At 46.7% G+C, this 26,149-nt stretch overlaps 1 protein-coding gene across 1 annotated transcript in view; it reads right to left on the bottom strand.

The window, feature by feature from the left end:
- Positions 1-26,149, bottom strand: part of LOC115479877 — a 91,873-nt gene that overhangs the window by 10,147 nt on the left and 55,577 nt on the right. The window contains exon 11 of the mRNA XM_030218176.1: positions 21,890-22,072. Coding sequence (XP_030074036.1) covers positions 21,890-22,072 — 183 coding nt within the window. The remainder of the gene's footprint in view (positions 1-21,889; positions 22,073-26,149) is intronic.

Below are 26,149 nucleotides of genomic sequence, written 5' to 3'. Positions count from 1 at the left end.
AGGATCAAAGTCCACTGCACTAACCACTAGGCTACTCCTCCACTCATTCCACCAATAAGAGCCAACCTCATCAGTGATGTCACAATGGCTTGATTGCCTGATACGTGGCTCACTTCTGATATTGTGATGTCATAAGGGAAAGGGAAATGGGACTTGATATACCACCTTTCTGTGGTTGCAGTTTACATATTATATACAGGTACTTATTTGTACCTGGGGCAATGGAGGGTTAAGTCACTTGCCCAGAGTCACAAGGAGCTGCAGTGGGAATCAAACCCAGTTCCCCTGGTTCTTAGGCCACTGCACTAACCACTAGGCTACTCCTCCACTCCATGTTTCATCAGAGGACTTGTCGAGAAAATTGTGGAAAACTGATAATGCTGCTAGGTGAACCTTGACTGATGAGATGGCCAGGCCGGTATCTGAAAGGTATAAAACATAATCCAAAGCTTTAGATAATATACTTCACACAAACGCTTAAACCTCGTCCACTTAGAAATATAAGATCTTTTTGCAGAATCCTTCCATGAGGCTAACAAAACATCTTCCGCACCCTAGTAATAAGCCACTTGGACTACTGTAACGCTCTGTACGCAGGCTGTAAAGAACAGACCATTAAAAAACTCCAAACAGCCCAGAACACCGCAGCCAGACTCATTTTTGGAAAAACCAAATATGAAAGTGCGAAGCCCCTAAGAGAGAAACTGCACTGGCTCCCGCTCAAATAACGAATTGAGGTCAAGATCTGCACAACCGTTCATAAAATCATCCACGCAGATGCCCCACTCTATATGTTAAACCTAGTGGATTTACCGCCCAGAAACGCCAAAAGATCGGCCCGCAAATTCCTCAATCTGAACTTCCCCAGTTGTAAAGGAATTAAATACAAACAGTCATATGCTACTACTTTTGCGTACAAAAGCACACAGATATGGAACGCACTACCCATGACCCTGAAAACCACGGACAATCTAACCAGCTTTCGCAAATCTTTGAAGACACATCTCTTCAACAAGGCCTACAAAAGACATCCTTAATGAAACAAATCATTCCTTAAACTGTAACAGTATCAGTTTATTACTGAAATATGTAGCATATTTGCTGGATTATATATACAGCAAAATATTTGTGTATCTTTTAAAAATATATATTTGACACGGCAGCAGAGAGAATAGTTTTATTTCAAGCCCCTCTCTCTCCATTCCTTTTTCTGGAAACTTCTGAGAGCAGGAATAAGTTAACTACACACACTTAACAAACACAAAAGAGCTTCCTCTGCCCTCCCACCTAACAAAAGATGGACTAAGGTGGGCACCTGAATAAAACAAAGGACTCAGAGGAAGCATAAACAGGACATTTGCTTGTCAAAGGTATACCTGCCCCTCCCATCAGCTTCCAGACATGTGCAGAAAGGAAGGACTTGTAATGTGTATCTGCCCCAGAGACTGAACAGGACATCAAAAGACATTTGCTAGCAAAATCCAGACTGTAAGTCTCGTGATGTCATACCAGGACTCAGGGGTTGTGTGCAGACATGAGACCAAGATACCACAATGCTTTGCAAATGCCCAAGGGTCGTGTGGAAACCAGGACAAAGATCCACATGGCATATCCTCCTGCAGTTTGCAAGATATAAAAGGACAAGCTGTTTCCCAAGAGTCAGATTCTCTTCACTGCAAACAACTCAGATTCTCATCAACTGCCAGCAAGTCAGATCCTCTTCAGCTGCTGATGCCTCCTGTCCTCAACATGTGCTCATCAATCAGCTGGACCACAGCATGCTTGTAACAAGGACTTGTAAGTAACATAACTTTTGATCTAGACCTGCTACTTTGTTCTATTTTATGCACAGATTATCTGTTCTAAGATCCTCTTAAAACCTACCTCTCGTGTGCAAGTGTATATTAAATCAATCTTTTTGAAGCTAAAAATACGGTCTCTTTGTGTTCTGAGTATATTGAAGCTATATATATTTAATTTATTTAATTTATTGCAATTATCACCTTTGGTGATTGGTGGAGAAATTAATATCCTAAAACTTATAAATACAGCACCTGCTGTTAAATTATAAGCAGTGGCGAGTTGCTCTAGAGCTATTTTCCCCAAAATAAATCATTTCTTCCAACATATTAATTGCTGGAGAAGTGGGTAGAATTTCTTGTAACAAAACCACTCAGGTTCATCAAAAAACACCTCTCACACGACCTTACCTAACACCTTCCCATCTAAATCCTCATATACCTTCAGCCTATTATCGATTGTATTTAAGATCATGTAATGACTACATCATAACAACACTCTGTAAGTCACATTGAGCCTGCAAAAAGGTGGGAAAATGTGGGGTACAAATGCAATAAATAATAATAATAATAATAATAATTAAGTGCTCCCTGTGAAAAACAAGGTTCTTTCAATTGTGAGGTTCGAGCAAACATGTGGTGAGATTCAGACAGCTTAGATTTGGGCGTAGTAAGTGATCAAGTCCTCTTCTAGAGGTAGATGTATTGGGGCCTGATGGGACATCTGGTTTAGAAACGGGAACTAATCTGGAGCTATTATGAGCTTCTTCTGAGTGGGCTTTCTAAATTGTTCTGGAAACTAATGGAAATGGAGGTTATGCATATAGGAGTCCCTGTTTCAATGAAATCTGAAACGCATCTGCCGCTATTCTGTTTACAGCCAGATGTTCTAACATAGTAACATAGTAGATGACGGCAGAAAAAGACCTGCATGGTCCATCCAGTCTGGCCAACAAGATAAACTCATATGTGTATCCTTACCTTGATTTGTACCTGCCTTTTTCAGGGCACAGACCGTACAAGTCTGCCCAGCAGTATTTCCCGCCTCCCAACCACCAGTCCCGCCTCCCATCACCGGCTCTGGCACAGACCGTATAAGTCTGCCCTCCTCTATCCTCACCTCCCAACCACCAACCCCTCTTCCCCCACCTGCTCCACCACCCAATTTCGGCTAAGCTGCTGAGGATCCAATCCTACTGCACAGGATTCCTTTATGCATATCCCACGCATGTTTGAATTCCGTTACCGTTTTCATCTCCACCACCTCCCGCGGGAGGGCATTCCAAGCGTCCACCACCCTCTCTGTGAAAAAATACTTCCTGACATCTTTCCTGAGTCTGCCCCCCTTCAATCTCATTTCATGTCCTCTCGTTCTACCGCCTTCCCATTTCCGGAAAAGATTTGTTTGCAGATTAATACCTTTCAAATATTTGAACGTCTGTATCATATCACCCCTGTTCCTCCTTTCCTCCAGGGTATACATGTTCAGGTCAGAAAGTCTCTCTTCATACGTCTTGGAACACAAATACTACTACTACTACTAACTAGCATTTCTAAAGCGCTACTAGGGTTACGCAGCACTGTACAATTTAAACATAGAAGGACAGTCCCTGCTCAAAGAGCTTACAATCTAAAAGACAAGAGAACAATCTAAAGACAAGTGAACAATCTAGAGGACGAGTGAACAGTTAATCTGATAGGGTGGATAGATTGGGGCATTCTATATATCTCGAGCGGTTAGGCGCCGAAGGCAGCAATGAAGAGGTGAAGGAAGCGGTGCAAAGAAAAGCTACGAGAATGGTACGCAAATCCCGTACCATTCTCGTAGCTTTTCTTTGCACCGCTTCCATTTTTTTAACATCCTTCGCAAGGTACGGCCTCCAAAACTGAACACAATACTCCAGGTGGGGCCTCACCAACGACTTGTACAGGGGCATCAACACTTCCTTTCTTCTGCTGATCACACCTCTTTCTATACAGCCTAGCAACCTTCTCGCTACGGCCACCGCCTTGTCACACTGTTTCGTCGCCTTCAGATCCTTGGATACTATCACCCCAAGATCCCTCTCCCCCTCAGTACCTATCAGACTCTCACCGCCTAACACATAAGTCTCTCGTGGGTTTCTACTCCCTAAATGCATCACTTTGCATTTCTTCGCATTGAATTTTAATTGCCAAACCTTAGACCATTCTTCTAGCTTCCTCAGATCCTGTTTCATGCTTTCCACTCCCTCCCGGGTGTCCACTCTGTTGCAAATCTTAGTATCATCCGCAAATAAGCAAACTTTACCTTCTAACCCTTCGGCAATGTCACTCACAAATATATTGAACAGAATCGGCCCCAGCACAGATCCCTGAGGCACTCCACTACTCACCTTTCCCTCCTCCAAGCGAACTCCATTCACCACCACCCTCTGGCGTCTGTCCATCAACCAGTTCCTAATCCAGTTCACCACTTCGGGACCTATCTTCAGCCCATCTAGTTTATTTAAGAGCCTCCTGTGGGGTACCGTGTCAAAAGCTTTGCTAAAATCTAAGTAGATTACGTCTATAGCACGTCGATGATTCAATTCTCCAGTTACCCAATCAAAGAATTCAATGAGATTCGTTTGGCACGATTTCCCTTTGGTAAAACCATGTTGTCTCGGATCTTGCAACTTATTGGCTTCCAGGAAATTCACTATCCTTTCCTTCAGCATCGTTTCCATTACTTTTCCAATAACCGAAGTGAGGCTTACCGGCCTGTAGTTTCCAGCTTCTTCCCTATCACCACTTTTGTGAAGAAGGACCACCTCCGCTGTTTTCCAATCCCTCGGAACCACTCCCGTCTCCAAGGATTTATTAAACAAATCTTTAAGAGGACCCGCCAGAACCTCTCTGAGCTCCCTCAATATTCTGGGGTGGATCCCGTCCAGTCCCATGGCTTTGTCCACCTTTAGCTTTCCAAGTTGTTGATACACACTCTCTTCCGTGAACGGTGCTATATCCATTCCATTCTCAGGTGTACTTTTGCCAGTCCCTCGCGGTCCTTCCCCAGGATTTTCTTCAGAGAAAACAGAACAAAAGTATCTATTTAGCAAATTGGCTTTTTCTTCATCATTATCTACATAGCGGTTCGCAGTATCTTATAGTCTCACAATTCCCTTTTTAGTCATTCTCCTTTCACTAATATACCTGAAGAAATGTTTGTCGCCCCTCCTTACATTTCTAGCCATTTGTTCTTCCGCTTGCGCCTTCGCCAGACGTACCTCTCTCTTGGCTTCTTTCAGTTTCATCCGGTATTCCTCCCTGTGTTCCTGTTCTTGAGATTTTCTATATTTCTGGAACGCTAATTCTTTAGCCTTTATTTTGTCAGCCACTTGCTTGGAGAACCATATCGGTTTCCTTTTTCTCTTGCTTTTATTTACTCTCCTTACATAAAGGTCTGTGGCGTTCAGATGGGGTGATGAACTGGCTCCTCTTCGGAGCTCTAGCAAAATTCCCTGTGAGCCCCTCCTGATATCAGGTTGTAGTCCAATGTGTCCTTGCACTACAAGGCAGTTGGATACTCAGTCTGATGGAAGCCATGACTTGACTCCTGAATTTGGCCTTATGCTGCACTTAGCAAAAAGATACAGTTCACAGGTGTTCTGGCAATTCAGTCTGTCTCCTCCAAGAGATGAATACCCCATCAGATCTTATTCTACCTTTTGTCCTTTCTTTCCTTCTCCTAGGTCTAGCATTGTCACAGCCTTCTGGGTCCTCAGGTGACAATCAGGGACCAATCACAACCGTATACCTCTGTCTAGCAGGTTGCATATGGTCAACACAATGAGGTCTTGGGCTTTAGTAGTAATCTCACTGAGATAAACAACTAGCATTACATACTTGCAGTGCATACTGCTCCTATATAGTCCACACAAGATACTGGAGACTGTGTCTGTGAAGCTCTCTCCTACACAGCTTCCCAGGAGATAAACTGGAGGGCCAGAGCAAGTAAACAGCATGTGCTTGAAAAATGCCAGCCAGCACAATGCAGCCAGGAACTGCTGAATCCATACTGTTTGAAAAAGATGGTCCATGGCCTAACCAGGCCTCAGACCAGAAAAGGTACATAAGTATTGCCATGCTGGGACAGACCAAAGGTCCATCAAGCCCAGCATCCTGTTTCCAATAGTGGCCAATCCAGGTCACAAATACCTGGCAAGATCCCAGAAAAGTACAAAACATTTTATACTGCTTATCCCAGAAACAGTGGATTATCCCCAAGTCCCCAAGTCCATTTAATATAGACTTTTCCTTTAGGAAACCGCCCAAACCTTTTTAAAACTCTGCTAAGCTAATTGCTCCACCACATTCTCTGGCAACGAATTCCAGAGTTTAATTACAAGTTGAGTGAAGAAAAATTTTCTCCGATTCATTTTAAATTTACTACTTTGTAGCTTCATCGCATGCCCCCTAGTCCTAGTATTTTTGGAAAGCATAAACAGACGCTTCACATCTACCCGTTCAACTCCACTCATTATTTTAGAGACCTCTATCATATCTCCCCTCAGCCACCTTTTCTCCAAGCTGAAGAGCCCTAGCTGCTTTAGCCTTTCCTCATAGGGAAGTCGCTCCATCCCCTTTATTATTTTCGTTGCCCTTCTCTGTACCTTTTCTAATTCCACTATATCTTTTTTGAGATGCGGCAACCAGAATTTAACACAATATTCGAGGTGCGGTCGCACCATGGAGAGATACAAAGGCATTATAATGTCCTCATTTTTGGTTTTCCATTCCTTTCCTAATAATACCTAACATTCTATTTGCTTTCTTAGCCGCAGCAGCACACGGAGAAGAAGGTTTCAACGTATCATCAACAACGACACCTAGATCCCTTTCTTGGTCTGTGACTCCTAACGTGGAACCTTGTATGACGTAGCTATAATTTGGGTTCCTCTTTCCCACATGCATCACTTTGCACTTGCTCACATTAAACGACATCTGCCATTTAGACGCCCAGTCTCCCAGTCTCATAAGGTCCTCTTGTAATTTTTCACAATCCTCTCACGATTTAACGACTTTGAATAACTTTGTGTCATAAGCAAATTTAATTACCTCACTAGTTACTCCCATCTCTAGGTCATGTATAAAATATAAATAACAAAAACAGAGTGATTCTGGAAATCTGAAAAGAGACGGGTAAGAATTTCTGATTCAGTACATTGAAAGGTAAGAGACAAGGTAGAATATTTTACACTTCTGCTTCTGATGTTGACTGACCTGTGTCTCATCTTTGATAAACTCGCTGTCCTGGTGCCCTCCAACAGATTCTGGAGGTGATGGGCCACAGCACTGATCTCTCTTACCAGCGAGCGCTCTGTCCGCTCAGCCTGAGCCTGTGCCTCCCTCTCTCGGAAAGACGCTTCGCTATGTTCTGTCCGCAGCCCATGAAGCTCCTCTTCCAGCTGCTGCACTCGCTGTTTCAGTCGCTCCTCCTTTCGGCCTTGCTCCTAAACCCAAGCCCAAAGGTTTCTCAATAGTGGCAGAGAGAAGGTGAAGCAAGGTCTGTGCTATTACAACAGGAAAAGAAAATGGACAGCCTAGCTAGCCTTGCAGTTTCAGTCTGCCTTCATATTCCTCTGTCTCATTTTACAGCAACAGAACTCTTTTGGTTTGGAATGTGGCTTCCCCTTGCCTTACCTGCAGAGCATTAAGAACATAACAGCCATACTGAGTCAGACCGAAGGTCCATCCAGCCCAAGTACCAGGCAGAATTCCAAAGATTCCTTGGTACTGATCCCAGGGATAAGCAGTGTTTGGAGTAAATTTTGCCTCCAGACTTTTGTTCAACCCTTTTTTTTAACTCTATTTTTTATTTTGTTTATCCAGTTATTTTCAAACCAAAACTATACTAACTGCTTTTACCACACCCTCTGGTAACAAGTTCCAGAGCTCACCTGCATGTTAAAAAGAGCAAAAATGTTCTCCTATTTGCTTTAAATGTGCTACTATGAAATTTCATGGGCTGTCCCTAGTCTTTGTATTTTCTGAAAGAGTAAATCATCGATTTGGTTTACCTGTTCAACCCACTAAGGATTTTATAGACCTCTATCAGTCCTCCTCAACATCTCTTCTCCAGGCTGAAGAGGCCTCTTCAGCCTTTCCTAATGAGCTGTTCCATCCCTTTAACCAATTTAGTCACTCTTCTTTGTAACTTTTCCAGTTCCACTATCTTTTTTGAGATGTGATGACCAGAAAGCGAAGATACTTACCTGTAGCAGGTATTCTCCAAGGACAGCAGGCTGATTGTTCTCACATGTGGGTCGGCCCAGAAAATGGCAAGTTTCCACCAGCAAAATTAAAAAGTTTTGCCAGAGCCTTCTGGCGCGCGAAACGCGTTGAGCGTGCCTCCTCAGTTTAACCAAAAAGTATATAAACAAATAAACAACAACAACTCCAAAGGGGAAGTGGGTGGGTTTGTGAGAACAATCAGCCTGCTGTCCTCGGAGAATACCTGCTACAGGTAAGTATCTTCGCTTTCTCTGAGGACAAGCAGGCTGCTTGTTCTCACATGTAGGGTATCCCTAGCTTCCAGGCTCACTCAAAACAATAAACATTGGCTAATTGGGCCTCGCAACGGCAAGGACATAACCTAGATTGACCTGAAACCATAAACACCTAACTGAGACGGCAGCCTGGAACAAATTCTGCAGCACCGACCATCGGGTATCCTGCTGAAGGCAGTAGTGAGATGTGAATGTGTGGACCGATGACCACATTGCAGCCTTGCAAATCTCTTCAATGGAGGCTGACTTTAAGTGAGCCACTGACGCAGCCATAGTTCTAACATTATAAGCAGTGACATGGCCCTCTAGAGTCAGCCCAGCTTGGGCATAAGTGAAGGAAATGCAATCTGCTAGCCAACTGGAGATTGTGCGTTTTCCGATGGTGACTCCCCTCCTGTTGGGATAGAAAGAAACAAACAACTGGGCGGACTGTCTGAAGGGCTTTGTCCGCTCCACGTAAAAGGCCAATGCTCTCTTGCAGTCCAAGGTATGCAAACTGCTTTAGCCAGGGCGGGTATGAGAACGGGGAAAGAATGTTGGCAAGACAATTGACTGGTTCAGATGGAACTCTGACACCACCTTCGGCAGGAACTTAGCGTGCATGCAGAGGACTATTCTGTTGTGATGAAACTTGTTATAAGGTGCATGCATTACCAAGGCCTGAAGCTCACTGACCCTATGAGCTGAAGTAACAGCCACCAAGTTCAAGTACTTCAGATGGCAGGAATTCAGTGGCTCAAAAGGAGCTTTCATCAGCTGGGTGAGATCCCATGACACTGGTGGAGGTTTGACCAGGGGCTTTAACAAAAGCAAACCTCCCATGAAGCGAACAACTAAAGGCTGTCCAGAGATAGGCTTACCCTCTACACGGCGATGATAAGCACTAATCGCACTAAGGTGAACTCTTACAGAGTTGGTCTTGAGACCAAACTCTGACAAGTGTAGAAGGTCTTCAAGCAGGGTCTGTGTAGGATAAGAAAGAGAATCTAGGGCCTTGCTGTCACACCAGACGGCAAACCTCCTCCATTTGAAAGAGTAACACCTCCTCGTGGAATCTTTCCTGGAAGCAAGCAAGACTCGGGAGACACCCTCTGAAAGACCCAAGGAGGCGAATTCTAAGCTCTCAACATCCAGGCCGAGAGACTGGAGGTTGGGATGCAGAAGCGACCCCTCATTCTGGGTGATGAGGGTTGAAAAACACTCCAATCGCCACGGTTCCTCGGAGGACAACTCCAGAAGAAGAGGGAACCAAATCTGATGTGGCCAGAAGGGAGCAATCAGAATCATGGTTCCACAGTCTTGCTTGAGTTTCAGCAAAGTCTTCCCCACTAGAGGTATAGGAGGATACAAATACAGGATGCTTGTTCCCCAATGCAGGAGAAAGGCATCTGACGCTAGTCTGTCGTGGGCCTGAAGTCTGGAACAGAACTGAGGAACCTTGGGATTGATCTGAGTGGCAAAAAGATCCACCGAGGGGGTGCCCCATGCTTGGAAGATCTTGCGGGCAACACCCATGTTCAGTGACCACTCGTGAGGTTGCATTATCCTGCTCAGCCTGTCGGCCAGACTGTTGTTTACACCTACCAGATAAGTGGCTTGGAGAAACATGCTGCGATGGCGCGCCCAAAGCCACATCTGGACGGCTTCCTGACACAGAGGGCGAGATCCGGTGCCTCCCTGCTTGTTGGTGAAATACATGGCAACCTGATTGTCTGAATCAATATGATTTGGTTGGGACAGCCAGTCTCTGAAAGCCTTTAGAGCGTTCCAGATTGCTCGCAATTCCAGGAGATTGATCTGAAGACCTTTCTCCTGAAAGGACCAGGCTCCTTGAGTGTGAAGCCCATCTACATGAGCTCCCCACCTCAGGAGGCATACATCCATCATCAGCACTTTTTGTGGCTGAAGAATTTGGAATGGACGTCCCAAGGTCAAATTGGATCAAATCGTCCACCACTGAAGAGAATTCCGAAAGTCGGTGGACAGTTGGATTACATCCTCTAGATCCCCCGCAGCTTGAAACCACTGGGAAGCTAGGGTCCATTGAGCCGATCTCATATGTAGACTTGCCATGGGCGTTACATGAACTGTGGAGGCCATGTGCCCCAGAAGTCTCAACATCTGCCGAGCCGTGACCTGCTGAGACGCTCAAACCATTGACACCAGGGAGAGAAGGTTGTCCGCCCTTGCCTTGGGGAGATAAGCTCGAGCTGTCTGAGTGTTCAGCAGAGCCCCAATGAATTCCAATTTTTGGACTGGGGTGAGATGGGACTTGGGATAATTTGGGACGAACCCCAGTAGCTCCAGCACCTGAATAGTCATTCGCATGGACTCCAGAGCACCTTCCTTCAAGGTGCTCTTCACCAGCCAATCGTCGAGATAAGGAAACACATGTACTCCCAGTCTGTGTAGCGATGCTGCGACTACAGCTAGGCATTTTGTAAACACTCTGGGAACAGACGCCAGGCCAAAGGGCAGTACACGGTACTGAAAGTGCTGTGTTCCCAGCCGAAATCGAAGATACTTCCTGTGAGCTGGAAGTACCAAGATGTGTGTGTAAGTATCCTTTAAGTCCAGAGAGCATAGCCAATCATTTTCCTGAATCATGGGAAGAAGGGTGCCTAGGGTAACCTGAACTTTTCTCGGATAAGAAATTTGTTTAGGGCCCTTAGGTCTAGGATGGGACGCATCCCCCCTGGTTTTTTTTGCACAAAGAAGACCTGGTATAGAATCCCAGCCCTTCTTCTCCTGGTGGAACGGGTTTGACCGCTTGGGCCTTTAGAAGGGCAGAGAGTTCCTCTACAAGTACCTGCTTGTGCTGAGAGCTGTAGGACTGAGCTCCCGGTGGGCAATGTGGAGGCTTGGATTCCAGATTGCGGACAATTTGAAGAACCTACCAGTCAGAGGTTATAAGAGGCCACCTTTGGTGAAAAAACATTAACCTTCCCCCAACCGGCAAGTCGTCCGGTAGGGACACGTTTATTGAGGCTATGCTGAACTGGAGCCAGAAAAAAGCCCGTCCCTTGCTTTTGCTGGGGAGCAGTATGGGCCTTAGACGCACATTGTTGATGAGATCGAGCGCGCTGGGGCTGAGCCTGGGACTGAATGATCCAGGTCAGAGACATGCAGCCATGAGAGTCTGCGCATCACTATCCTGAGCAGCGATCCTGGATGCTACATCAAGTGTCAAATGTACCCCTGGCCAGGAACTTTCGACACGCCTTCTGCTGCAGGAGAGTCGACCTGGGTGGCAGCCGACTCCGATGCTAAAGGCGGCACCACAGTCAGAGATCTCACCGCAGGAGAAGGGCCAGACACCGCTGCAGCAGATGGTACAGAAGGCGCAAGCACCCCCGACACAAAAGCTGACGTAGCAGTCCCTCCAGAAGTTCTGGAAACAAGGCCAGGATGCACTCATCGAGAACTGACATCGGAGAAGGCTGCGGGGTCGGTGGAACAGGCAGTGCCAGAATCTGTGGAGGCTCGGGAGCAGGCATTGGGCTGCTAGGAGACCGACGCATTGGCACCTCCTGTATCGAGGGGGAGCGATCCTCTCGGCGCCGAAGCTTCTCGGGTGCCGACTTGACGCCCCGGAGCTCCCAGTACTGTGCATCGAAGGAGAACAATGAAGGTGCTTCTTCGCCTTCGCTCGACGCCCGTCATCGAGACTCCTCGGTACCGATGAGGAGGACGTAGAATCCTCACGTCTCCTCAGGGCTGAGTCTGACGAAGGTCGGTTCTGGGGGGCCTGCATAACAGGAGGCCTCGACACAGGTGTACACCCACTCGACGCCTCACTGCTCCCAGCGCGAGTTGGTCTCTCGGCAGCCATTATCTCTGCTCCCACCGCCGACCTCTGTACCGATGTCGAAGGACCGGACCAACCCTCAAAAAGCTTTTCTCGTTAGGCTTCTCAAGACGCTTGGGTCCGTTTCTTCATATGAAGACACAGACTACAAGCGGCTGGGCTATGGTCGGGCCCAAGGCACTAGATACACCAGGCGTTGGTATTGGTACCTGAGATGGTCTGGTTGCAGCGAGTACAACGCTTGAAGCTGCTGGGTGTCTATGATGACATGGAAGGAAAAACGGCTTCGGCAAAATCAAAAGTCCACTCAACTATGAATGCACACCTTCTATAACTACCTTAACAACTCTCTTACTTCTTCCCTCTCCTCTTCCTTAATCACTACACATAGCTAACTGTATCTGATATCTAGCTATGACAATGTTATCAAAGCTATGTAAGCCACATTGAGCCTGCAAATAGGTGGGGGAATGTGGGATACAAATGCAATAAATAATACTAATAAAAGACGCGATTGTGCCTATTAAAAGAAAAAAGGGCACAAAAAGAAAGGAAGAACCCGACCGTGTGGCCTAAAGCCGGCCGCGTCAAAAAACAAAGGAAACTTTAAAAAGGGGGGCTAAACTAAGAATAGCTACATGGAGTTTTTTTCTTTAAAAAAAAAAATGATGAGAAAATAAAGAATGATAAAAGTTGTCAGACTCTTTTCCTGGGCCTTTACGAGAAGCACAGAAAAAAACCTGTCACCTCTTTCGCAGACAAGAAAAAACTGAGGAGGCACACTCAATGCGGGAAGTCGTCCACGCATGTGCGCCAGAAGGCTCTGGCAAAACTTTTTAATTTTGCTGGTGAAAATTTGCCGTTTCCGGGAGGAAGTGACGTCACCGGAGAGCATGGCTGCCTAACTTCTGTGCTCCCTAGTACCTGAGGTGAAAATAGCGCTACCCGGCACTTACAATAAGCAAGGAGGGCAAAGAAAACGACGCCACTTAAGAACGAGGAGCGGAGGAGGCCAGAGACGTCCATGCAAAGGTGATCAACGCCGCTAAATTTGTCTAAATTCGCGTACAAGAAAGGCGCGACGAAATCCAACATGGCGGCCCGAGCGAACGAAGAAATGGCGGAGCGAACGGATGCGGAATTGCAACCGTCGGGAGACATGTTCGCATCGCAGACCCAGGGAGAGCTTGAGGGGGCCGGACTGCCGGAGCTATGCGCTTGGATCCAGGAAATCCGATCGGATCTAAAGGCCATGAGGTCAGAGCTGGCGACGCTGGGGGCTGACTTGAGAGGGGAGATAGCTGAGCTCGGACACCGGGTGGAGGAGGCGGAAGGCCGAATAGATGACCACTCGGAGTCCCTGGGCTCCCTTGAGAGGCAGATCGCGGATGAGCGAATAGGTCAGCAGCTTCTTTCTGAAAAACTGGAGGACCTGGAAAATAGGAGCAGGCGCCATAACATCCGCATTCGGGGCTTGCCGGAGGTTTCAAAGTATCAAAATAGCGAGCAAGTGGTCCAGCAAATCGCTAGCGATATTCTAGCGAACACGGAGGATCCGATTCCACCAGAAAAAATAAACTTGGACAGAGCACATCGGGCCCTGGGGACTAATAGAAAGAACTTACCAAAAGATATTATAGCATGCTTCCAGGACTTCAAAGTGAAAGAGCGTGTCATGGCAGCGGCAAGACAAATAAAGGATTATAAATGGGACACCAATAGGGTGGAAATATACCAGGACTTGGCGGCTGCCACCCTGAAGAGACGGGCTGATTTGAAGCCGGTAACGGCAAAGCTGCGAGAACTGGATATTCGCTATCGCTGGAGATATCCGTTTGGACTAGCATTCTACAAGGATGGGAAACAGCACATGGTCAAAACCCTGGCAGAGGCGCAGAGAATACTGCAGGGAGACTATCAGATGGATATACCCTCTACAGCGGAGCGCCCATCGATGACAGCGGATCCCAGGACCCACCCCAGATGGCAAAGAGTGGGTCAGAGTCGACTTCAGCGCCAGAAGTCAGCGGGACGCCTCACCTGACATTGCTTGGCAACAATGGGAGATAAGATCCCACTTGTTTAACAGGATGCGCCCTTGTGGCGAGTTTACCAGGTGCCGTGGACTTGGAGAGCGGCAAGCTGGCCTGGTCGAAAGTTATTGTTGGTTATAAGGTGCAGTAGGGTAATATAGAACATTGGTTTAAACAGGGAGTAGGATAAGAGTTAAGTTAAAGATATTAATAGCTAAAAATGTGAAGGGGTACTAGTGAGTTACAACACCTCCGTGTTGCACCATCCAGAATATGGTAAAGGTGCTAAGGTTTTGGGGAAGGGAAGGGGAGACTAGGGGGGGAGGGGGAAGGAAAGGAGCGGAGGAGGGAAGGGGAGGGGGAGGGAAGAAGGGTGGGAGGGATGGGTGGCTAATATTGAGATATGCTATAATGATGCTTATAACTGAAGAAGTTGTCTGCCTATACAATGCTTAAATGTGTGACTATAAATGTGTGGGGCTTGAATACTCCGCAAAAACGGAAGCAGGTATTTAGGGAAATGCAACGCCAGCAAGCCGATGTAATGTTTCTCCAGGAGACCCACCTTAGAAAAGTCCATGAATACTTAATGAATAATAAGCAGTACCCATATATAAGATGTGCATCAGCCACAGAGGTTCAGAAAAAGAGGGGAGTTTTGATAGCTCTATCCCGGTCCCTACCCTGGCAGGTGCATACAACGGTCAGGGATAAAGCGGGCAGATATATATTGATGGTGGTCTCCCTTGATAAGGAATATTACACACTGGTATGTGCATATGCACCCAATGAGAATCAGAGGATATTTATGCAGGAACTGGAGAGGATTTTACAAAAGCATGCTAAAGGTTATTTGGTGATAGGGGGCGACATGAACTTGACACTGGACCCGAAGCTAGATAACTCAGGGGGGGTGGCAAAATACGCACAGGGAGATAGAGTAGCCTTCCAGTCCTGGCTGGCAAGGTGGGGGCTGACTGACCTATGGAGAGACACGCATGGGACTGAAAAAGATTTTACCCATTATGCCCCCCTCCACAAAACCTACTCGAGAATTGACTATTGGCTGGGCGATGCGATGGTGAGGAGGCAGGTTGAAAGGGTGACTATTGAGCCCTGTAGTTGGTCGGATCACTCTCTGGTGGTGCTAACGCTGAGGATGGGAAGGAGGCCTATAGGCCGTCCCCATTGGAGGCTAAACGAAGCTTTACTACTAGAGCCACAGAATATAGCTGAATTGGAAAAGTACATAAAGGAATATATAGAGCTTAATGATAATGAAGAAGCACATCCGACCAGTATTTGGGAGGGAATGAAAGCGGTATTAAGGGGTCAGATTATAGCATGGCAGGCACACATCGTCAGGGATCATAGGGGGAAGGAGGACACAGTTAGAAATAACATGGAGGCCAGTGAAAGACAGCATAAAGAGGATCCGTCCGACACGCAAAAATTGCAGGAAGTGCAGCAACTCCGAACGCAGCTTAATGATCTCCAGATGACGGAGATAGCAGGGCAGCTTCAGCGGGTTCGGCAGGAGCATTTTGAATTTGGAAATAGGGCTGGCCGGCTATTAGCAAATAAATTGAAAAAGCAAACCCAAAGAAATTATATTGCAGGGGTATATAATGCATCAGGTCAGTTAGTAAACAGCACAGAACAGATACAGGAAGTGTTTCGGGATTATTATGGCCAACTTTATAAATCGGACCTGAGGGGCACGAGGGAAGAGATTGCACAATATCTACAGGGGATACAAATGCCAGGCCTTTCGGAGAAGGAGGTGGAGGAGTTGTCCTCCCCCATAACGCTTGAGGAGATAGAAAGGGCAATCGCGAGTTTGCCAAATAATAAGGCGCCTGGGCCTGACGGATTCCCAGCGAGCTTCTATAAGCAGTTCTCCAAGTGGATAGCACCATTGCTGTTAAGGGCAATCACAGCATTTGACAGCATGGGGGAAATGCCTTACTCGTGGAGGGTGGCAGAGGTAGTTTTGATACAGAAGCCGGACAAGGATCCCCTATGTTGTGGATCATATAGACCCATTTCCCTATTAAATGTGGACTATAAAATTTTCACTAAAATTCTGGCTGCGAGGCTGCAAAGGGTACTCCCGAGAGTGGTTCATGAGGATCAGGCGGGCTTCATAGAGGGCCGGCAGACGTTCGATAATATTAGGTGCCTGCTTCATGTGATTCAGCAAGCTAATGAAGAACCAGAATCGGTCCTACTCCTTTCGGTGGATGCTGAAAAAGCGTTCGACCGAGTGGAGTGGCCTTTTCTTTTTGGGGTCCTAAAGCAGATGGGACTGGAGGGAAGAATCTTAAAATGGTTCAGCTTGCTCTATACTAATCCCCTGGCAATCATAAAGATAAATGGGGCTTATTCGGAGCCGATAGGGCTGGGTAGGGGGACGAGGCAGGGGTGTGCGGTATCGCCCCTGTTGTTTGCAATATCCATTGAACCATTAGCACAGAGGATTAGAGAACACAAGAGTATATGGGGTGTGGTTAGAGGTCAGAGGGAGCACAAGATTATGCTGTTTGTGGATGATGTATTGCTGACCTTGGCACAGCCTAAACAATCGCTACAGAAGGTTACAGAAGTGATCTTGCAGTATGGGGAGCTCTCGGGCTTTAAAATTAATACCACCAAATCCGAAATACTTAATCTTACGGTACCGCAGAGGGAGGCCCAGGAATTGCAGAAATTATACCCATTCAAATGGGCAGCGAGGGCAATAAGGTATCTTGGGGCTATGATTACCCCAAGAATAGAGCTTTTATATCAGGAAAACTTCCCTAAGAAGGTCAGGGAGCTTTTTGGAGAACTGGATAGGTGGGAGGGCCTTACGATTTCGTGGTTGGGCAGAATACATGCGGTAAAAATGATGCTCCTGCCGAAGCTGCTTTATCTATTTATGGCGCTTCCGATTCCCATACCGCGTACCTTTTTCCAACAGCTGACTAAAAAGGTTTTTGCCTATATTTGGAGGAAGCGGCCACCCAGGGTGCGTAGAAGTGTAATGTACCAAAGGCCGAACAAAGGCGGCATGGGGGTCCCAAATTTTTTTCTCTACTACCAGGCAGCGCAACTGCGGGTATGCGCTGAATGGTACCCGACCAATACTAAAAAGTGGCTTCACTGGGAGCGAGCATGGATGGGGACTAGATACACAGGGGACGCACTCTGGAAACCGAGAAAGGAACTCTTAAAGATAATTGAGAGGGTCCCGTTGGGCTTGAGCCACATCTTACATACCTGGCTTCAATTAAGAAAGCGAGCTTTCCCAGAAAGGAAATATTTCCAACAGATGGCAATACAAGATGCACCAGGGTTCCCCTTGGGGAGGGAGGAGAGGATATTTCAGATCTGGGCTAAGAGGGGTCTTTATCAACTGGGGCAAATTTGGGTCAATGGGGAGATGCGGTCATTTGAGGAGTTGCAAGATGAGTATGGACTGGAGGAGAGGGACTTAGTTTATTATAATTGCATCAGAAATTATATACTCAAAAGAGCTAGGGATGAATTGGAGTTGGCAGAGACGGAGGTGGAAAAGGCAATGAGACAAGGAGGGGGAAGGGGTGGTATAACGAGGATATATAGAGCTCTGCTTCTGCTCTCGTCCCCACTGGGTTTTTATACTAGAAAATGGGAGGAGGAACTCCAGGGTAACTATACGGAAGAGTGGTGGACACATAGCTATAGACACCTATTGAAGCCCTCCATCGCCCAGCCTCTGGCAGAGAATGGGTATAAGATCTTATACTGGTGGTATTATACCCCAGTTAGACTACAGAAGTTCTGCCCACAAATGTCGACAAGTTGCTGGAGGGACTGTGGAGGGAAAGGCACATTTTGGCATATATGGTGGGAATGCCCAAAGGTCCAAAAGTACTGGACGGAGATCATGGACAGGGTGAAGGAAATGACTGAGATTAGCTATCCGAAAACGGCAGAGAATTGTCTTCTGCATGTAAGACCTAGAAAGAGCCCCATACATAGTCATAAGCTGGTCATACATGTCTTAGGAGCAGCAAAATTGGCGCTCGCTCGGGCGTGGAAGCAGCAGGAGACCCCAGCCATGCAGGTGGTGATGGGCAGGTTACATCACCTGTATCAAATGTCAAAGTTGACGGCATTGCGAAAAGGTCAGCTTCAAAAGTTTCAAAAAATATGGGATGCGTATGAACAATGGAAAGGAGTGGGATGAGGCAGGATGATGGACACCCGAGGGGGGGGGGAGGGGAGGGAGGGGGGAAGAATTGAAGGGGAAAAGAAATGAGCATCTGAGCTGTATGATCTTCATTGTTTGTATGTAGTTGATGTAATAATTTCACCAGAAGCTTGTATTAGTAGAGGTTGTTTATTTTTGAAAAACCAATAAACAAATATAAAAAAAAAAAAAATTTGCCGTTTCCTGGGCCGACGCAGACATCAACCCACATGTGAGAACAAACAGCCTGCTTGTCCTCGGAGAAATGCAGATTATACTCAAGATGTGGTCGCACTAAGCCTGGTGTCCTGGCTTCCATGAACAGTTAGAACATGTGCTAAACTAACGGTACCCACACACAACCTTTAATTAAACTGGTGCTTTCCTATTCCCCAGTAGACTACTTTCCCTCACTTTCCCTAAAGCTAGCTATAACTCAACTTAGAGCTGGGAAGCCAGATGACTTATCGATGGATTTCACGGGAATCTGAAGGAGTCACACTGCTATCCCATAGCCACCTCATTTAATAAAATCTGCATCCTGAGCAGTATTTGCAAAGCACACAGAGTACCAAGTTCTATATGGTACTGCTAAGTCATTAATTTCAAAATTAACCACATTACCTCCTCCAGCTCCTCTCTCAGCCTCTTTATCTCTTGCAGTTTTTCCTCCCTCAATGCAGTCTGGATCTGCTCCATGACCTCCTGCTTCTCCCGCTGCAGTGCACTGATCTGCTGCTCCTGCTCCCCCAGTCTCTGTCACACAAGTGAGGGACATTCAGTGGAATTTTATCACTTTCTCTCTACCATAGCAGTCTCAGTTAAGCTGGTAAGGTCAGTAGCGGGCACAGAAGAATATACAGACAATGCTATTATCATCTACACCTTCCAGACTGTTCTCTGGTGACCTCTTCTACTATAGCACCTGTATCTCAACACCAAGATCTCTTATTCTCTTCCTCTTTTAACAAAAGCAGAAAAAGAACAGAGAGCCCCCATATCTAAACCACTGAGCTTCTGGTTAGTTCTTACTATGGGTATACGATGGTTTGCAAACACTGCTAATCATTTAGAAAGTCACCTGAATTAATGAAGTCTTCTGCTACTGTATATAATTAGGACTGCCATGGGCTCTCTGTACTATCCTAGAGAGAACTGCAAATCCCCTCTAGATGCTTAATTACCTCAATCCTGTATCCGCTCGTGACAGGCTTACACCGTCAAGGCAGTATAGACCCTTGTAATTAGAAAGGAACCCAGTATGTAGTAGATATAATAAGATAGTTTATTACAATCTTACCAATGGTAGTACAGGCAAGTTAAGTATTCACATAATGGAGCAGCATATCATGGCACGTCCTCTCTCTCTAGCCTTCTGGAGTCTTCCTTCTCTGTTCTTCTTCTCCTCTTGTCTGATCTAATACTCTCCAGACTGGTCCTTATATACCACTTTGGCTTCATTGGTTCCAATGGACCCCAGTCTCTCTCACCAGGGCTCTTGGTTCTTATCAGTTGATCAGAATGACTTCACATGTTCCCAAACCTTCCTCTAGCCCCCCCTTTGGATGTTCTCACCCGGGGTGCAGCTGACCCAGTACTATTTCTACATAACCATAGCAATTCTTGCTCATGACGTCTTGCAGGTGCCAGTCCCAGGATTGTTTATAGAGTAGATTGCCCCCACCCTTGCCAGCTCTCAATTACCTCATCTCAGTACTTGCCACAGTGAAATGTAACTGTGTCAAAGGTGAACACTGATTCTTACAGGCTAGCTCTCTTTTGTATCAGAGATGATTTTGATTTCTAAGAGAGGCCTAGCTCTTATTATGAGCCATTGGCCTGTATTTCACTGAGAGCAGGGGCTAGCAAGGCTAACATATTTCTTCACTACCTTCTACATGTCCTCTTCACATTAATATGTCGGAGATGAATTATGTGGGCTGTTATCATACTAACTAAATACAGTTATATTAATGTGACACAGTGTAATGTCTGATGAGATGGGGGTCATGGGTATAGGACAGTGCTTCATTGTGACCTATGCCCAGAAGTGGCAGTCAACATGTAGGACAGCTTATGCTGTTCCTTAGTTCAATACTGAGTTGAAAACTTGTAAGAGAATGTCACAATGAAGTGAATGAGAATGAAGAAAATATCCTTCAAGGGTTACTTTGGAGAACTAAATTTGAATTCACATTGGGCACTGGCTCCCTGTTAGTAAGTATCTTGAAAGGAATTCTATAAATATCAACCATTAGATCTTTTATAGTCGTCTTCTGCTGATTCCTTACTCCCTGTGGAGAACACTCCATTCCCCCTAAGCACAACTATCCCTTCCCATCGGCAGGTCTGACTAGACTGCACTGGGTCCCAACTTTTAGGATGGCCTCCCACTAGGTATCAGGACCGAATCCTCCTTCACGAAATTCAAATCTTCGCTGAAAGCCCATTTTGCTCAGGTTGGGGAGGTGAAGATTGAGATATGTGTGAGAGGATTTGGACCCATTCCTGTTCGGGAGATCGATTAGTTTGGTCATGTAACTTGGGGATTCTCCATGGAGGATCTTGTGGATCAGCGTGTGTACTTTGAAGTATATTTGCTCTTTAATAGGGAGCCAGTGTAATTTTTCATGGAGTGGTGTTGCACTTTCAAATCGCGATTTACCAAAGATGAGTCTGGCTGCCATGTTTTGGGCGGTTTGGAGTTTCTTCAGGATTTGGGCTGTGTAGCCAATGAAGATGCTGTTGCAGTAATCGGCGTGGGTGAGTACCGTGGATTGTACTAGATTGCGGAAAGTATTTTGGGGGAGGAATGGTTTTACTCTTTTCAGTACCCACATCATGTTGAACATCTTCTTCGTTGTGGCTTTTGCGTGAGTTTCTAGAGTTAGATGGTTGTCCAACGTTACTCCTAGGATTTTTAGATTGTCGGATATTGGGATTGTAACGTCGGGAGTGATCAGAGTGGTTGGGAGTAGAGTGGAATGTTTTGATGAGAGGATTAAGCATTGAGGTTTTTCTTTGTTCAGTTTCATTTTGAAGGCGTTGGCCCAAGAGGCTAGGATGTTCATGCCAGTGATTATTTTGTCAGAGATTTCTGCAAGGTTGGATTTGCAAGGAATGAATATGGTCACGTCATCTGCATAGATGAAGGGGTTTAGATCGGCTTTGGATAAGGATTTGGCCAGAGGAATCATCAGAAGATCGAAGAGGATTGGGGATAAAGGCGATCCTTGGGGGACTCCGCATTGTGAGGACCATGCGGATGATAAAGATGAGGTTGATTTGACTTGATAGGTTCTGGTGGTGATGAAGCTATTTATCCATTTAATGAGGGCCTCTGAGAATATTTTGGATAGCAATGTATACAGTTCTAGCAATTCTCTTGTGTAATTGTCCAGGATCTACCAGCATACACCAAATATGAGTGGCTCACTACCTCCACAGATACTTCTGAAACTAGTGACCTGCAGCCAGAAAGGCATGAAGGAGCTGATACTCACTCTTTGGAGCTCCACTGATTTATTTTGCAAAGCCAAAGACTTTTTCTTTTCTCGCTCCAGCACTTCCTTCAGGTCAGAGGCAACTTCATGCTTCTCCGTTTCCAGCATTTCGTGCTGCATCTGGAGCGCTTTTTTCTTCTCCATTTCCCACTTCCTCTGTTCTTGGAGCAATGCATTCTGAACCTGGTAAAAAGGAAGATATGGGAGAAGTTCATTGCATTAAAAACAGGTTTGTGTGGTGCTGCTCTACAGAAGACACTGTCCTGCCTGTGCTGACATTGCACAGGGGAGCTTCTCCAGTATACTGGAAAATGCTGCATCCCTGAAGGTAATATCACATGTATTTGTGCGCCATACACCATATTCTTGGTGCATGTATGATTTGTTTCCCTTATCAAGTAACATAAAATTATGTCTTACCGGATAATTTTCTTTTCTTTAGACACAGCAGATGAATCCAGCAACTAGTGGGTTGTGACCATCTACCAGCAGGTGGAGATACAGAACACTGAACTGAACTGCGTGGGATAAACATAAAGGAATCCTGCTCAGAAGGAATGGATCCTAAGGAGCTTAGACGAGATTGGGTGGCAAAGCCGGTGGCAGGAGACGGAGATGATGCTGGGCAGACTTATACGGTCTGTGCCAGAGCCGGTGGTGGGAGGCGGGACTGGTGGTTTGGAGGCGGGGATAGTGCTGGGCAGACTTATACGATCTGTGCCAGAACCGGTGGTGGGAGGCGGGGCTGGTGGTTGGGAGGCGGGGATAGTGCTGGGCAGACTTATACGGTCTGTGCCCGGAAAAGGACAGGTACAAATCAAGGTAAGGTATACACAAAAAGTAGCACATGTGAGTTTATCTTGTTGGGCAGACTGGATGGACCGTGCAGGTCTTTTTCTGCCGTCATCTACTATGTCTCATGAGACGGATAGCATCTGGCTAGTCAGTATTTCTCCTAACATAGCAGAAGGAAAACAAAGGAAACAGGTGCCACCAAATTCTCCTTACTCACAGTAACCAATATCCATTGAAATCTTGTTGTGAAGAAAGAACAGCAAATGCACCAACAACAAAACCCAACAGCGCAGAGAACTAAGGGAGGGCCTCTGGATTCATCTGCTGTGTCTAAAGGAAAGAAAATTATCCAGTAAGACATAATTTTACATTCCTTAGCGTTAGCAGCAGATGAATCCAGTGACTAGTGGGATGTACCCAAGCAGTCCAAGCAAGAAGAAGTAGGGGCTGACCAAAAAAGGCAATTCCAACACTGGAGATATTGTGAAGAAATACTTTATTGTTGCTGATAAAGGGTGCCCCGACACAGTCCGTGTTTCGGCGCCACAAAACGCCTTCATCAGGGGTCATGCAACGGTTCCTCAGACAACACTTTGTATTCAAAGCAGTCGGGAGATACCCACTCAAGAGGCTGTTGTGTAACCAAATTGGCCAAAGGGCATTCACAAATCAATGGACAAACGCTAACAGCCACAGCAGGGTCTGTGTGTAGTCTGTGTACAAGTACGGATTAAAAAACATTATAGAAGAAAGTCATAAGATCCAAAACAGGATCCGAGATGGTCTTTAAAAAGACCATTTGTTTTAAACACTGTTTTTACCAAGATATTGTGTGCTCCAGTCTCTGGAATCCATGGTTCTTTGTTCCCACTTTTCTTCTCTTGTTGAGTTACTCCGTGAGAACTTTTGAGTTCTCCACACACATGGATTCTCTTTGCACTGATGATATAGCCACCAGAAAAAATGATTTAAGGATCAAATTCTTCAAAGAGCCTTCTGAAGTGCCCACAGAACCAGATTGAGATTCCATTCCAGGCATGCGGCCATAAGGGTGGGCGCACCCAACACACATCCTTCACAAAACAGACGACATCCGGATGAGAGGCCAACAAAGAACCAAGAATCCACCCTTGTAATAGGCCAAAGCTGCCACTTGTACCCACAGAGAATTGTAAGCCAAACCTTTCTCCAAGCTGACCTGCAGGAAGGCTAAAATTTGGGGAAGGGAAGAATGAAGCTGGTCTAATGCCCACTCTTCACAGCACGACTCAAAAAGCCTCCACACCCGCGCATAAGCCACTGAGGTTGAACGCTTCTTCTACTGTAACAGCGTAGCGATGATGTCCAGAGCATACCCTTTCTTCCTCAACTGCCCACTGAACAGCCAAGCTGTCAGACCATAATGGAAGGGATCCTCTATCTGAATCGGGCCTTGCATTAGGAGGCCAGGAGAGAGAGACAACCGAAGAGGTTCATCTACTTGTAACTGAACCAGGTCCACATACCATGGCCTCCGTGGCCAATCGGGCGCCACCAGAATCACCTGACCTGGATGGCGGAGAGTCCGTTGCAGCACCCTGCCCAGCCTGGGCTAAGGAGGGAAGACAAAGCAGTAGAGTACTTGGCCACGGCTGGATCGGGGCATATATACCTTTCAACCCGTGATCCCGCTTTCTGATGAAAAACCGTGGGGCTTTGGCATTGAGATGGGTCACTATGAGATCCAAACCCGGTGTCCCCCACTTGGCTTCTATCAACCAAAATGCTGACCCGAGAGCTCCTGTTCTCTCGGTTCCAGGAGATGTCTGCTCAAATAATCTGTGTGCACGATCTGGGTCCTCGCAATGTGCGCTGCTGACAGCTGCTGCACGTGACCAGTATGCCCAACTGACCAGTAATTACACCTCAAGTGCTAGTGCCGCACTGCTGCTCAATGTATGCCACTGCTGTCATGTTGTCTGAGAGGACTCGAACCAGCTTCCCTGCCACGAGTGGGAGAAATGCTAGCAGAGTGAAGTGCACTGCCCGCAGTCCCAGGCTTTGATTGGGGAGAAGCAGGGGCCTTAGGCACATGCTGTTGACAGGAAGAATGTGCTGGGGCTGAGCCTGAGCAGGCTGGCGAGAGGAGGTGGCATACCTATGCCTCAGAATAGTAGGCACCCCTCCTCAACTTGCCAAAAGACCTCCTAGATGAGGAGGCTGACGCAGAAGGTGCCCGACAGGAGAGAGAAGATATGGTATCAGTATGCTTCTTGATTTGGTCAGCGACCTCCTCAACCTTCTCTCCAAAATGGTTATCACCCTGGCATAGGGCATCCACCAATCTCTGCTGAACCGCTAGTTCCAAGTCAAAAACACGCAGCCATGAGAGTCTGCGCATTGCTATACTTTGGGCAAAGATCCTGGATGCCACATCAAAAATGTTGTAGGCACCCTGGCCAAGAACTTATGACACATCTTCTGCTGCTTGACCAACTGGTGTACCGACTCGGCCTGCTGTGGTGGGAGAGAGTCAGCCAAGTCTAGCAACTTGTGAACCGAGTCCCGCAAGTAGACACTCGTGAAGAGCTGGTAGGATTATATATGGGACACGAGCACAGAGGCCTGAAATACCTTCCTCCCAAAAGAGTCCAAGGTCCTAACTTCTCTGCCTGGGGATGCCAAAGCATAGTCTCTAGAACTCCAGGCTCTTTTGAGGGTGGATTCCACCACCATGGAATGATGAGGCAACTGGGGCTTATCAAATCCAGGTGTGCTGTGGATCCGGTACATAGTGTCAATCTTCATGGGCAGGACAGTGACCGACAGAGGGGACTCCAAATTTCGAACGAGAACTTCCTGGAGTACCTCATGGAGAGGGACAGTCACAGCTTCCCTAGGAAGAGACTCATAGTCCTGGACCTCAAGTATCTTGGCCCTGGGCTCGTCCTCCACCTCTAAAGGAAATGGAATGACCTCAACCATTTCCTTCACAAAAGAGGGAAAAGAAAGGCTCTGCAGAGGGGATTTTCTCCTTTCAAGAGAAGGGGAGGGTTCAGAGGGGATGCCATAGAACTCATTCTTCGAGAAGTAACATGGATCCTCCTCTGACTCCCATGAGCGCTCCTCATTGGTGTCAGTCAAAAACTCCTCATGGAAGGGCTGAGACCAAGCTTGCCTCAACTTAGAGAAACAATGTCCTGGAGAAGATCATCGAGGAGTCGGTTCCCACCTAGACTCCGGCGAAGCTTCCTTCACCGACATCGAGGGGTGGCAGTCAACACCGGAGCTGCTTGCGACACCAGCATCAGAGGCTGCACCGCAGGCTGAGGGCCAAGCGGGCCCGCAACGGGTGGTAGGGTAGGCACAAGCACCCCCAATGCACATCATTGCAAGAGGCCATCCAACAGCTTGGGAAGCAAGGCCTGGATGCGTTCACCAAAGGCCGACACCAGGAAAGACAGGCTGCAGAACAGGTGGTTTAGA

The sequence above is a fragment of the Microcaecilia unicolor genome, chromosome 11 (assembly GCF_901765095.1).
Source record: "Microcaecilia unicolor chromosome 11, aMicUni1.1, whole genome shotgun sequence".
Classification (NCBI taxonomy): Eukaryota; Metazoa; Chordata; class Amphibia; order Gymnophiona; family Siphonopidae; genus Microcaecilia; species Microcaecilia unicolor.
Note: the sequence above shows the minus strand (reverse complement) of the source record. Positions and strands in the feature narration are given on the sequence as shown.